Source organism: Scatophagus argus, chromosome 16 (genome assembly GCF_020382885.2).
Source record: "Scatophagus argus isolate fScaArg1 chromosome 16, fScaArg1.pri, whole genome shotgun sequence".
Classification (NCBI taxonomy): domain Eukaryota; kingdom Metazoa; phylum Chordata; class Actinopteri; family Scatophagidae; genus Scatophagus; species Scatophagus argus.
The window spans coordinates 16799454-16814923 of NC_058508.1; the positions used below are offsets into that span (position 1 = coordinate 16799454).

The 15470-nt window shown below is 40.4% G+C and overlaps 1 protein-coding gene across 7 annotated transcripts in view; it reads left to right on the plus strand.

The window, feature by feature from the left end:
- axin1 (axin 1) overlaps positions 1 to 13783 on the plus strand; it is a 31123-nt gene extending 17340 nt beyond the window's left edge. For 5 of the 7 annotated variants that reach the window (XM_046415405.1, XM_046415404.1, XM_046415403.1 and 2 more), the window contains 9 exons: positions 1537 to 1677; positions 2574 to 2670; positions 3519 to 3656; positions 5672 to 6213; positions 6300 to 6464; positions 6764 to 7012; positions 7231 to 7338; positions 9589 to 9738; positions 10499 to 13783. In XM_046415405.1, coding sequence (XP_046271361.1) covers positions 1537 to 1677; positions 2574 to 2670; positions 3519 to 3656; positions 5672 to 6213; positions 6300 to 6464; positions 6764 to 7012; positions 7231 to 7338; positions 9589 to 9738; positions 10499 to 10625 — 1717 coding nt within the window. In that variant the 3' untranslated portion in view covers positions 10626 to 13783. The remainder of the gene's footprint in view (positions 1 to 1536; positions 1678 to 2573; positions 2671 to 3518; positions 3657 to 5671; positions 6214 to 6299; positions 6465 to 6763; positions 7013 to 7230; positions 7339 to 9588; positions 9739 to 10498) is intronic. The other 2 variants (XM_046415407.1, XM_046415408.1) reach the window with 2 other exon arrangements.
- Positions 13784 to 15470: the final 1687 nt, after the last annotated feature.

Below are 15470 nucleotides of genomic sequence, written 5' to 3' on the forward strand. Positions count from 1 at the left end.
TTCTGTCTCTCATCAAATGACTTTCTGTTTCATTTTTCATCGTCAGAAAACGTTGCCACATATAATTACAACTCAAAACGTATTTTTTTGTAGCTTTTCATTTCACCCAACTCTTCACCAACCAGGTGCCTTAATCGTCCACTGTTGTTGAATGTAGATTAGGTGGGTTTCATTTTGAACTCTGGGTGCTTCTGCATTCCTAACAGGGAGAAGGCTTGGGATAAATACTCCAGGGAATTCCAATTTGAATAAAGAGACGATATGGAACATCTTTAATTCATGTGTGCAAAGCCTTTTAAGGCCTGTGTTCAGCAGAGTCGATGACTGAGAGTGTAAATTGTGTCAAATGAAGCTCCCCCTTGTATCTGTAGACGCTCTTGTAGAATGTGCATCATAATGAAACCTGCAGTTACACAACGCCGTTCAATACTCCGGTATTGAATTTGGTGTCTTCACAAAAGCGGTTAAAATCACACAGAGAGCTGCTACCCAGTATACTCACTTGGGTTGTAGGTTTATTTGGATTATACCAAAGAGAAGCAAGCAGACTTTAAGGAAGCGGCTGAATCAGAAAGGTTGATAAATTGCAAGTAATTGCCATATTATGACAGTATTACGTGGAATGAGATTGGGTGCATATTTCAAATGGTTGCTGAGTTATTGAGTTTGATATTGATACTTGTGATTTGTGATATATTATCTGGTGATATACACAAGTCTGATATAAATGTCTAGGATGTCATTTATTGTAGCTAAGATACATGCTGAGGTGCTAGGGGTGTAAGAATGAGTAATGTGATATTATTCTTATATAATAACTGTACCTGTTTTTAATTCATAGTTTAAATGCAAAGGTTTGCGGCAGTCACTGTTCAGTTTACTGTACTTCAGTTACTGTACAGTTTTTGATTTTTAATTTGATTTGCTCAGATTGCACAGGAAGTAGTTCTGTGATGTTGGATGTTACAGGAATTGTGATGAACACAAATGCACGTCCTGCTGTTTGTGCAAAAATAAACTGATTTATTCAGATTTTATGCATATGGTGGTGTCGGCCTTCTTTGTACTGTGATGGTTTTCCTAATTGTCCATCAGATGCTGAAAAGAAATGTCCCAAGTTAGAGTTTGTTGGGTGTATACAGCCAGCCTAATTCTTATCATTGCCCAAGAATATTGGTGGCATGTAAGACCATCCATATGTTTCTTAATTTAGCATTTATGTTACATAAATGCTACTGGAGCTTACTTTAAAGTGTGATGCATTGAATCCATTCTGTCTGGAGCATCAAATCCAGAGGATTCAAGGCGAAATGAAAGATATTTGGTTTTTAAATCACAATCAAAGAGAAGAATCTTCTGGTATAGAGCTGGACCTTTGTGTTCTTTAGAGAACGTGAACAGGCGAACTTTTGACTGCTGGACAGATTTCTTCTCTGTTTACCACCTCTGTTTATAAATACATTTTTACAATGTCATGATCTATTCTGGGATTTCTCTTTTTTTCTTAGTGTTTCCTGTATTTCTTCATTTTTGCAGGCATGCACCATGTCGGGAGCCCATCAACCCGTACTATGTCAACACTGGTTATGCTATGGCTCCTGCCACCAGTGCCAATGATAGTGAGCAGCAGAGTATGTCCAGCGACGCAGACACAATTTCCCTTACCGACAGCAGTGTGTATGTATTTTCTCATCTCTTGCTTTCTCTGTCTCTCTCTCTCTCACACACACACACTTAATGCATTGTTGTTGTAGGTCATGAAGGCCAAGCCTGGCTGCATTTTATCATCAAAATTATACTGATACTGATAAATGATACTGTGCCAAGTATTCCCAGTTGTTATTTCAAATGAGGCTATGCCATGTAAGTTAGCACTGTTTAAAGACAGAGCTAACAGTTTAATGTACTTCAAACTGCAACTGAAGTTCTCTCTGCTCATTAGTCAAACCAGTCAAAGCTGTTGAGTCGATCTCTCAAGGAATCCTAAGATTCTCCTCGCTCTTAGCAGACAGAAACTTTTTTATGGAATCTGACACACAGAAACTTCTAACCCACTGACCTCTTTTGCAAATGTGACACAAGAACCAGTTTGAAATATTTCCCAAGTGATTCTTTGTAGTCACTGTTTTGAATTTGGGGTGAACAAAGCGGGATTTGTCTCAAAAAATGTTTTCTCTGTGCAGAGATGGCACTGGGGAATTATGCCAAAGAAACTTCAAAGCTTGCACAACTGGACAAAAATGTGTTTGAAGCTGAATGGATTAGGGGCCGTTATCAGCTAATTGGTCCTGAGCTTTCAGCACAGGAGACTGTGAAATTCAGTGTAACCGATACCACCTGGAATTACAGGCCCATGAATGCGTTAACATGTAACTCTAATCTGCCAGACCACTTATGGTGCAGAAGAGACACAATAAGCCTGAGAGAATGCCTGTCCTGCTGTACTGATTAATCAAGTTTTACAAGGTGTTCGTTTTAGCCAAAAATTCAGCAGAAGGCTTTCAACTTCAAAGCTGTGTGTGTTGTTTATTCATGAGGATGTTTTATGAAAATGTCTTTGTTGTTAATTCCAGAGATGGGATTCCACCCTACAGACACCGCAAACAGCATCGCCGGGAGATGCACGAAAGTGCCAAAGCAAATGGGCGAGTGCCACTACCTCATATTCCAGTGAGTTATTCATGGGTTCTTTCCCTTCCCTCTCACTTTCTGCCTCTACACCTCTCTTTAACTGTCTGTTTCTGCCTTATTTTCCTCCACTCCACCATTGGAGATGTGCATATTTAAGTTCTGCTGTGTCGCAGGGCCTGTGATGGAGTATAAGAATAGCTGATGGTGAAAGAGAAGGCTGTCTAAATGCAGCTTGATGCTTTCCTAAGCTGTGTGCGCTGAAGCCTAGCAGACATGAATCCTCCCCTGTGACAGCCTGATGCAGCTTACGCCGTCTCTTGGTAGGAAAACCCTGGCCCTAATTAGGCCTCGGAGTAAAGAGTCAAATTAAAACTCCACACGTAGCATCCTATTAGGATATATGAATTGACTGTATAGCAGACCACAAATCCCCAAAGCACAGCTGGCACGTTTCCTTGTCCCAACAAATTAATCATGACTTCACTTTGGCGATAAGAAGATTGACAGGACTCTCACTTTGTTTTCCAACCTTTTTTTATCCAAACTGCTTACAAATCACAAGTTCAATTGTCATAATAACAGCAATGCTGGCAGGAGAGGGAATAAATGTCACTCATGTCCTTTATTTGTGCGTACTTCATACTTGGAGTGCCTTACATAATGCATTGTTGCGCATGATTTCAATTTCAAATTTATTATCCCTTTGGACCTTAAACACTCGACACTGTCTGCCTCAATGTTTCCTGCTTATGTTTTAGTCCCTTCATGTGGTCACTGACAGGATGTCTGGGGTCAGGGTGGTAAAACTGCCCATATGGTGTTAACAGTAGCACAGCAGTGATAGAAATTCACAGAAAGTGCTCACAGCGTGACACTTTTTCCCCCAGCGCACAAACCGGATTCCAAAGGATATACATGTGGAGCCGGAAAGGTTTGCCGCAGAGCTGATCAGCAGGCTGGAGGTCGTACTGAGGGAGAGAGAGGCTGAAGAGAAACTCGAGGAGCGACTGAAGAGAGTACGATTGGTATGTCCACTTTATTTCCTGAGCTAGTGTCTACTGTTTAAAGCACAAGCAGATCCAGTGTTTTGTTAATTTGGTTTAACAAATGCAGCATCCTTCAGGAGCTGTAGCAGAGGTTTACACTGGAGAGGACTATCTGTGCACTAAATGGCCTCTAACATAATACAATTGAGGCTGTGCAGGGAAGGAAAAGACACATGTTTGGAGTCTCAATGATTCTCAGCTGCTTTTACTCGATGACGTTACACATTCAAGTAGTATTAATCACTTATAGTTCAAATCCCGATGTTTTGGTTGGTCTCATTTACTTTAATAAAAGAATGATTAAAAAATATTATGATCATAGTGTATTGAAAAGCAGACCGAACACTGGCCGGTATCGGTAACACCACCAAAGTCCATTTCTGAGCCAGAAAGCGAGATGTGTGTCTGGCCGTTGGGCTTTAAGTTTTCAGTAACAAAGGAGACATGAATCCGTCTAGCCTTAATGAAATTATTGAGGCTAGCCATTTGAATGGGGAATTAAAAAAAAGACATTATGAATCATTTAGAGATTTCCAGTCCTCGGCCTGTCAGCGATCTGGCTTTGTCGATGAATCAGATGGAGCACCTGCACGCTCGGCCACTTTGTAAGCCTGGAACAGCGTGCAGTCTGTTTGATGTCACTTGAACGGTGATGAAATGGATGCTGCTACCACAAATGAAACCTTCCTCAGTGCACAGAGCCAAGTATTAAGTCTCAAGGCAGACAATTTATGTGGTTTGGCCCTGAAAGGAGAGAAGCTGCCATCGCATGGCTCAAGGTTTGCTTTATTAAACCTGGAGGCGAGCATGAAATGACTGCCTTCGTCAAGTGAACTTTTAACCATAATATCAGAGGTATTAAAACTGATGTGGCTATAATTCATGAAGAATCTCTGTAGCATAAAATCTGAATCAAAAATCCACTGCCTGGTAAAAATAAATGATATTATTTTATTGCTGTGAGGAGAAGGATGATTAACTTCATTTACTGCCGCAGCTGTGTCACACATTATGCTAAGAATTAAATTTTGGTCTCACTTAACATAATTTGCTTGAACAATGGACGCTGTGGCCAGCTATGCACTGGATAATCAGATCATTCTCATTCCTGCGTCGTCATTTTGTGACGTCCCTTGGTGTCTTGTGCAGAGGAAGGAAGAAGAGTATCTCTTGTTATACCTCTGTATTTGTTTGTTATGTACATAACTTGTGCCTAGGGGGCGTAACAGAACACCAGTATTTGACAACCTTGGAATGAGAACAGGTTGTGATAATTCACATAAGACCAGCAGCTTGCAGTTCACCAAAGCAAATCAGTGGGAAAAGAGAGTCATACGGACAGGATTATCACATCTACATTATTTAGACGAAAATATTCAGACACTCCAAAGATATTTTCTGATGATGTCATATTCTAGTTTTTTTTAAATTAAAAACCTAAAAACCACCTGTCAAATGTGCAGCTTCCATGAGGAAATATTAAGTTTAGGATTTTATTTATTCAGAATTTATGTAGTAACTGACTGTGGTGTGTCCATCCACTGCTGGGTTTATTTTATCACTGCACATCCTCCATTAACTCCTGTGCCTGCTTATCCCAAGCTATTATGAATGCGGCACCCCACCCCGTGATTCCCCCCGGAGCAGATGCTGTCAGAGGATGATTTGGTCTCAGACACTTAGAGCTGAAACTGTATTGGCTGGTCATTACATGAAACCACACAAATGTCGCCCTCCCCCCTCAATTTTGATATTATTATTGTATTCTTGATGTGTCTCAAAAATCTCTGCAGCAGCAGGAATGAGGAGACAGGTATTGGCAAGGTGAAAATCTGCCATCTGCAGGTAGAAATAAGTACAACATTTGCTGCCTGATGGGAAAAAAAAAACCTCAGTTGTGTCAGATATGTCACACCCTATTCCTGTATTTCCAGATTAGATTTTTATTTCCTCTGAATGATGTTTTGTATTGTGTGTGTCCTTTTGTTCTTAAGGAAGAGGAAGGTGATGAAGTCATGCCCTCAGCCACAGCGTTATCTTGTCACAGGCTCCCCCCTGGTGCTTATCCACAGAACTACAACCCTCGCTATGCTGACGTCACCTACAGTGGTCCTTTAATTAGAGATGCTCATGAGGAGAACCCTGAGAGCATCTTGGACGATCACGTCCAGCGGGTCATGAAGACCCCGGGCTGCCAGTCACCAGGCACAGGCCGCCATTCTCCCAAGTCACGCTCACCCGACGGTTTTCCAGGGAGCAAAGGGATGGGGCTTGGAATGGCACTCTCCTCGGGCCCGGGTAAACATTCAACCAGGCACGGTCTCAAGGGAGAGTCCAGCCACCTGTACCACCACAAACACGTGCACCACATCCACCACACAGGCATCGGGAAGCCCAAAGAGCAGGTGGAGGCTGAGGCAGCCCTGCGTGTGCATGGCAGCTTTCCCTGGAGCATGGAGGCAAGTCATTATGGATCAAAGTCTCGCAGCTACGCAGATGGGATGGGATCCAACCCTGTGGAGCATGCAGGGTATAGGTATGCACCAAACGCGTTTTCCCTCTTGTCAGTAATGCACCCAGAATTGCTCTTCCACTTACCAGTTGCTTTTTATGATTGTACAGTAGCAAAGGCGGCACACAGTGTAAAAGAGGATTCAAGAAAGGTGAGGAATTGCGGCCTTATGACATGCCAGGGCCTTCAGAGGAGATGGAGAAAAACCAGAAGATCCTTTTGTGGCTGATGGAAGGACAAAAAGAAATGGTTCAACACAAGAGGAGCCCCTACGGGTCAGTGATGACAGTTAATTTTATGAGTGCAAAAGCTTTATTTTATCTTTGTGTCTTGTGAAGGCTGACTGGTGAGGCAGCCAGGCTGGCAGACTTGACACCATTTCTACCCGCTTTTATGTCTCCGTACAGTCTACATGAATGAAAAAAATCACACTTTTGTCTGTGTTGTTGGTAGTTGCTAATCTGGCTGTCTTTGTGAGTGAGCTCTGAGTCACACAGGCCAAAGAGTTAACAGACACTTTCTTTGCATACTCTTGCCTTGTTGATACTTAAAATGTCATAACTTTGTATTTTAGGAGTACTGCTGGGTCCAAGAGGGCCATGGGCCACGAGGGATCCCGTCTCACCTCGGCAGAGCGACTGGGGTCGATGCACCCGTACGTCGGCACCCAGCTGCGGAACAACGTGCAGCCATCTCACCCTTTCATCCAGGATCCCACCATGCCCCCCAACCCAGCTCCAAGTCCCCTAATCCAGCTGGAGGAGGTGCGCCGGCGACTGGAGGAGGAGAAGATTAAGTCTGGAACCTTGCAACCCAAGCAAAGGTAAGAGGACATGTCCTGTTACCATGGTTATCTGTCCAGTTGATCAGTGCTGTTTTTCAACAAAATCTGTTTTTTGATCCAGAGGGAAACAAGCCAGATCTATCTGTCCTGTTTTTTTTTTTAGTCAAAATAAAACCCTTTTGTTCTCTAGCCTATGTGCTCCCTTGGGCCAGTCTTTGTCTAACTGCTGGGATTGTTCGGTCTGTTCGGTCTCTCAGGTATGTGATGGAGGTGATCCAGAGAGGTCGCACCGCAGTCAGACCTGCGCTGTTCCCTCCACTCAGCGTGGTGCCCGCCGTTTCTGACAGCGAGCTCTCCGAGCCCGAGTACGTCCACTGTGTCCTTTTCCCATTATGTCTAAACCTTCCATGAGTCACAGCAACCCATTTCACTTCCCCTTCTCATTACTGCTAGATTAGTTACCCTGAGCTGTGTGTGTTTTGGTAGAGCTACTAAAAGAAATATTTAGAAATCATTAATGAGCACTTTCCGTCTATATCGCCCTCATCTGTGTGTCGTTATCTAGCGTCCCTGGGTCTGTAACAGTCTGCTTTATCTTATGATAATAATAATAATAATAATAATAACTTCATTTATATAGCACATTTCAAAACTCACAGTTTCAAAGTGCTTCACAATAAAGAATTTGCAAACCGAAAAAGGACAAACAATGATTAATTAGATAAAATACAGTAAAATAAAATAAAACAATATTAAGATAAAATTGATAAATAAATAACAAATTGCGATCTTGTCTAGTTTTTCCTGTTGGGATAAGACTCCAAGCAATAAGATACAACAATGTGTCCAGAAAAAATTAAACAATGGATAAAATGGAGTTTTTTAGTCTGGGACACTTTGAGGGCGCTTTGTCACACCCACTATGCCTACTTATTAAAGGAATGTGGCCTCTTTTCTTAAAATATTTTTCATTTTGCAGTTAAACATGCTGCGGTTAGACTGCTGACAGGAGCGATTTAAGAATCTAGTCTTCATGTTTATAAAATTTCTTCTCCACCGAACTTGTGGGTAGAAAACATATCAGATCCCCCTTGTAGGTTATTTCCCATGGACAAGAGTAAAGGGATCACAGAGGACCTAGATTCTTACAGAGGCAGAAGTATCGAGGAGAGGGTCTGCTTTCTGATGTATTGTCGCGTTTGATGTTTGACTGCCCTCTCAGGTGGGTACTTAACAGATGTAAAGGAGATAGGGAAACTGTGTAAGCACCAGATGAAAGGCAGATGATGTGGCACACGGCCAGTGGATGACGCATCCAGTCAAAGCCGTGAGGACTGAGCTTCAGAACTTGAGTGGCGTGTGCATGGATCATGACTGACTGAACCTTTCAGTACTCCCAAGCTTGGAAAATATCGGAAGGATAGCTGAAAAATAGAGGATGAGCTACTAGTAATTTGTGCAATTTATCCGTATCTGTTGTCTGTAATTTCTTAGTGGGTTTATGGACTTGAGTTCTGTGCTGGAGAAGTGCAAGTCACCCTGAATTTAAAAATATATCTGTGAGTTCATTCGACTGAGTTGTGACTCAGATAAAAGTGCTTTTTCTGACGCAAAATGTGGCAGTCGGGTGCTGATGGAGGGCTTTAAAGTACCTTATTTGCCTCTGTGAGCTGTCAGTCGCAGCCGCTGCTGCATCTAATCTGGATTTCCACCATTACCATAATATCCTGTCGTGTAGAACTGGCCACTTCCTGCCTGTAGGCCTCTGGTAGAGGACATATTAATGTAATGTTATGTAAATGTTCATCCACAGTAATGTTGATGACAATAATGTAATGATGACTAATTGACATCCACTGACATCACTCAGCTGCGAGTGATGCTGAATTAGTACTGAATATTGGTGTTAAAACTCTGAATATTGGTCTCCAGAATCGTTGCATTAACCGTTACACTGCTGACATACTTTTGTCTGGATCTATTTTACCCCAGAGAAAACAGCAAAACCTCTGTGCTGCGACATCTGCTCTTTTTCTGTTGCTTGTGCTTTCTAGCTCCACTTCAGTTCATTTGTGTTCTTCTCACCTTTACATCCTGCTGAAATGGTGTTTGTCATTTTCTTTTGTTCTCTGTCCGTAATAAGCTAACCTTACATAGCCTCAGCCTTGTTTCCACCAGAGCTGATTATTGAAAGACAATGCTTTTTGTCCAGTGTTGTGTTCTAATCTGAATCTCAGACACTTTACGTCCACCTCATTTAAAACTTCATTCAGCCTGCCAGCATGGGAACCAGAAAACAAGAGGACGTTAGCCCATATAATTACTGTCTTCACTTGCTCCCTGTAATTGCACATATTGATTGAAAAACTTTAAAGATGCAAAGTATAGAATAAAACCTGCCTTCAGTTAAGCCAAGTTTATCCTGTGAGGTTATGTAAACGTCTTGACTTCCTGTCATTAGTAACAGTCCTGATCATTACATGTTGACTTGCTGTTCAGTTCTTTGTATAGTACTGTGTAATGTGAAAAGCACACTCAAATCCTCATGAACATTTTAATAAAGGGAAAGTTTCAGGTTTTCTAATTTTTATTTCCTCTCTCTTTTCTATCTGCAGACATAAAGCCACTAAAAAACCGCCGTGTGAAAACATTACTGTTGCGTATTACTTCTGTGAGGAGCTGATTCCTTACAGGACGTCTGTCAAAGGGAGGGTCGTCACACTGGGCCAGTTCAAAGAACTGCTAACAAAGAGAGGAAATTACAGGTAAAATTTATTGTTTGTCTTTATGATTTCTGTGATCATTTCTCTAGAGATGCACTATATAGACAAAAGTATTGGGACACCTGACAATTACCCCAACAGGGACTTTAACAACATTGCATTCTAAATACACAGACAGCTTTGCAGCTATAACAGCTTCCACTCTTCTGGGAAGACCATACGATTCTGAAGTGTTTCTGTGGGAATTTTTACCCATTCATGCAGTGAGGTCAGACACCGATGTTGGACCAAAAGTCCTGGCTCACAATCTCTGTTCCAGTTCAACCCAAAGATGTTGGATGTCAAGTTTTTCTACACCAAGCTCATCCAACCATGTCTTTATGGAGCTTTGCTTTGTGCACTGGGCCACAGTCATGCTGGAATAGAAAAGGGACTTCAAACTGTTGCCACAAAGTTGGAAGCACAGCATTGTCCAAAATGTCTTGGGATGCTCAAGCATTAAGATTTCCCTTCATTGGAAGTAAGAGGCTGAGCCCAACCCCTGAAAATCAGCCCCATACCACACCTGATTTCAATACTAAAGAGATCTTTCGGAATACTTTTGTCTGTATAGTCTGTGTCACTGCTAAAATTAAGGATTCATGCTTTAGTTATTAGCAGGTATGATTGTATTTTCTGTAACACAATATGCTTTGGGACTCCCAACATATAGCACCTGTTTTAATATTTAACAATAAATATGCAAGGAAAAGACCTAAGCTGGAGAAGTTAACTTTTTCCCCTTTTTTTCCTCCCTTTTTAGGTATTATTTCAAGAAGGTAAGCGATGAGTTTGACTGCGGGGTGGTGTTTGAAGAGGTACGCGAAGATGATGCTATCTTGCCCATCTTTGAGGAGAAGATTATCGGAAAAGTTGAAAAAATTGACTGAAGTGTGCATGTTGAAGAGGAAAGTGTTGAAAAGCCGGCGCATCTTAGACCGAGGAGCGATTGGATGGCAAAGTGGAAGTGACTTAGGATTGAAAACCGGAGGATCTGAAGAGAAAGTGAGACAACAGAAGTGGATCTAGAGTTGAAGAGCAAAGCGGTCGGCATGACTTGTGACTTCTTAGGCTTGACAGAACCACTGCAGTGAAATTGGACTAGAAGGAAAAAAAAAGGACCTCCTTCACTTCTTTGGAGTGTAATGTAGCATTGTAAAGTTTATTAGAAACATGAAGAACAAAAGTGCTACTAAAAGCTACATATTTTTGATATGATGCATCAGAAGGTGTCCTTTCTAAAGTAACCACACTTGTAATTTTTATATGTATTCGTACCAGATGTGTACAGTTTGTGTTAAAAGATAACAAAATTTTATATCTATTTAAGTATTTAAAATGATCATCATTTTGAGTCCTATTGAAGCAGGACTGTCACTCATGTTGAAGACGATCAAAATCCTTTCTAGGGCTGATTTTTGTTTGTGTGAACCCCCCCCCCTCCCCACATTCATGGCAAGAGCGCTTTGGACTCTATTGTGTGTGCTTTTAATACTTTACCTAACATGCATTTTGTCAGGCTGCATTTTAGTTGTATGATACACTGCCGACTATGTCTTAACGTAAACTGCTACATGAATTTTCTACAAACACGAGTGACCAGGAAAATAGAAAGTCCTGTACAGTGATCCAGCACAGCAGCCCAGTGTCTTACAACAGATGTTTAGGCAGATAATGTTTTTTTTTTATTATTGTAATTTTTAAGGCTGAAATTTTGCAGAGGTATTTTAATGGATTCAGAATACAACACATTAGAAACACTAATGCAGTCCAGTAAATCAGTGCAAACTTAAGTGCGGAGTCAGTTCCTCTCTGACATTAATTAAACATCATAAGTTTCAAACGGTTGATATTTAGTGTAGTGCTGTCTGTGTTGATAGCACAGGTTGTTCTGTTTTGCTGGTCATTTGGTGTAAACTGCATTTAACCATAGCGGACGGCTGTATTTATGTTTGCGAGCCAACCCAGATGAAGTTTTGAGAGAATTGCCTTGGAATAACACAGTAGATGCAATAATAATGTAAAAAAAGAAACAAAACAAAAGAGATAGGATTGGAAGTTGCAAGGTGAATATCTATGCAAGTTGGTTTATAATTTTGTTGCCTAAATTCCAAGACCACATTGGCCATTTATGTTAATTAACTCAGTAAACAAGTACCATCAGAAAAATACTGATAGTAATGAAGCTATTAAATGGTTTGGTAATTATCTCTTTATTTAATTCATCAGGCTGATATTTCAGTTGGGTTGAGGCCAAGGTTTTACACTTCTGATGATTAATCCAAATTGTGGATGACTAATTTGACTAATTTAAAAAAAAAAAAATCAGTTTCAAATTTGCATAGCGTTTACACTCAGGAGGCCAGATTTGCCACTAAATTACACTAAAGTCAAGTTCTGCCTTCAGCATTAGGGGTTAGTGTTTCCTTATGAAAGAGAGGAGCAGCTTTTCTATCTGTAGAGTTTCTGTTCCTACAGTGCACTGTGGCCATGACCCCATTCATCAGAGGTCATATCACAGCATTTGAATGAGAAGGCCAGTGAATGTCATGAGAATGCTGTCAAAGTTTTTTTTTGTGCAATGAAAGATCACATATTTAAACATGCTCTAAGTGCTCTACTATTCAACAGTCATTCTATAGGAGGGTCCAGCCATGTAACTTTGATTTTATCCCTGGGAGCTGATGAGGGCTAACAGAGCACTGAAATGTTGCTATTATGTTTACATCAAGTTTTTTGTTTGTTTCTTTCCAGCTTTGACACTTTTGTTCTTAAACTTTTAATCACTACTTAGTTGCATGGGCTGCGTTAAGAACTGATCGCTAATCTGTAGCCTTAACTAGCTTATCACAGCTACATTTTGTGCCTGGCAGGAATGTATTGTTTAGTGCAAATGATCAGATGACACCAAAGAGAAAAAAGTAAATGGTGTGTACTGTAGGCACGCTCTTGAATCCCCCTTTCACGCTGATATTCCTCTTCATTGTGTGTGGCAGCACTTATTTGTTATCATGAAAATGTTGAAACTAAAATGGAAGGTTTATATGCTTTCAGTTTTCTGATGCATCGTGTTATGACTATCAGACATTGAGCTTCATGAAGCTCGTAGCAAGTTTAGATCTTCTTATTGTTGTGTCCAGCACTGAATAGATGCACCACCCAATTTATATCCCCCCCTCCCCTCCATTTGGCAATGGAAACACTTTTGCACTGGAATAGTACAAATTTAAATGTAAATACATGTTGTGGTACAGTCAGCTAGAGAAGCTACAAGGCGTTAAGATTCAAGGCCGCTATGATCCCCCTGTACCTTATCATTGTGCTGGAGTCTATAGTGAGGATTGCGCTATAATAAAAGCCTTTTCGTTATGGAATAATTGGCAGTGAGGGGACCTTGAAACCAGAGTGCTGCACCATATGTGTTATTGCATAGGAACCCAGCATAAGCAATATCTCCCTTTTTGAGATGTTGGATTTTGTTTTTTGTTTTTTGTTTTGTTTTTTTAGAGTCCTTACTTGAATCAGTTTAATATATTTAGTGTACTTGCATCCGGGGTCCTTTGTATGTTAAATTATACATTTATGATTATATGAGCAAGTAAAATATTGTATATGTTATCTTGATTTTCACTGTTTATTTGTTTTGAAATATAGAATATCAAATCTGTTATGATTCTTACTGTGAACGGCCCAAAATTAAACCTCCCTTATTTAAAATCAATGAAATGTATATTAAAAATATCAGAGTGCCTTTATTTCTATGCTAATGATGTCTGCAGTATGACTTTCAGACAGATGTGGGGACATAAATACCAGGGACTTGCTTTATATTTTTTGTTTAGACTTTTTTTTTCTTCTTTAATGTTTGACATTTTCACTTTTGTTTTTCTCCATGTAAATATGTACAACTTGAATTGACATCAACCACAACCCAGTCAGCACATTCAGCCCGGGACCTGTTTCTGTTCACTAACTAGCATGGGAACCATTTAAAGGTACCTGGACAATAAATACATGCAATAAACCAGTGCTTGAGTTCTGAGTGTAATTGACCCAATGTTCGCTGTCTGATAACTTGATTTTATTTTCATAAATCCAAATTTAATGGGTGCCTCAAATGCTTCATACTGTATGTGCAGCATCCCTTGTGTTCTGAAGCTGAAAAGATCTGCAGTGTAGTCTCACAGACTGAAGAGGGCGCTCTTACTTTACTGGTAATATTCAATAAACCAAAACTGTTTGGACAAGCATGTCAGATGACATAGAATAAAACAGAACTGAATAGGCTTTCCTATGGATATGAAGATGACAGTGCTGGTGAAATGCTGCTGAATAACCTGCACTGACCTCTGAGCGGTTTAGAGGAACCAAGCATCACAAACGCCGCTCTATCTTTATCTGGTTTGTAACACATCAATTTAAAATAAATAACAATAACTTCCTGCAGAGATTACCAGGAGTTTTGCTGCTCTTACCGCTACTCACAAAAGCCAGCCAACACTCTGTACTTGGGAGAGCTGTTTAAATGAGCAGGATGATTGGAGCAATTAAAGCTGTGCTGCTGCTGTTGCTGTCATGATGTGTTAATTGTGCTCTCAGCCCACAGGCTGGTAGACCAATGAATAATTAGCCAGCTGAGGTTAGAAAATAAATATGACCTCTTTGCATGATCTGATCGTGCTGTTTAGTCGGTGCTTTAAAGCACCTGGTGGAGTTAAAGAAATAACCTTTATTTAGAGTGTGCTTTGGGTCAAATTTACTGTGTGTAGTAAACAGCTGACTCACTTATTTCACACCTTTCAGACGCACTGTATGACTTCATCCTGCTACCTCTTGTTCCTTAGTGCTCCTCTTGAGGAGATCTGTTTGCGACATGCTGACCTGCCTTTAAACACCAATGGTTTCAATCACCTCCTCCTTTGAGTTGAAGAGGCATGAGTTCATCACCTCAATCCCGTGAGGCAAAAGCTTGGATATCGAGGAAAATGTGCACCTTTTCATCTGCAATATATATGCTGGTTTTATACAAAATGTCCTTCAAGAGGCAGGCTGATAGCTACAAAGAAATGTAAGATATTCGCATCATAGTAGTAAGTTTCCTGCCCCTAAACGTCATCCTGAGCTTGCCATTAAATCATCTATTAAAACTGCACGATTATGATGATATTGATTTTAGCTCCTCTAACAACATCACTGAAAAGTAAACACACGCTAGCAAAACACTGCAACAAACTGCTTTGATTCTTTAGGTTATGTACTCAGCTCTCATGGTCAATTTCTGCCTCAGATATTATGTCACTCACTTGGAGAACACCATAATTGTGCTGTAAATATTGACACTATGAAAAATATTATATATATATTTGCAACATCAGTATCACATCAGTATCTGAATCTTTACCTATCTTTGGTAATAATATGAATAATTAATGGTCAAACTGCAGCACGATCCTACAAATATTTTAATCAGCCCTCATATCACGAGTAAAGAAACTGCCAATACATTAAAAACAAAGATATTTTGTCAATTCAGATGTTTTCCATCATATTGCATATAACTGGAACAGTGGAATAAGAATGTACCAATTCTTATTCCACTATTGACTACTACTTAGTTTAAGCAGTCACTTACGGCTCATGCCTTCAGCTCCTCTGAGGTTAGGGTTGGGGAATTCCTCAAATGCTTTTATAGACTGATTTCAAACCTTAATTAAAACAACATGACTCTGACTTTA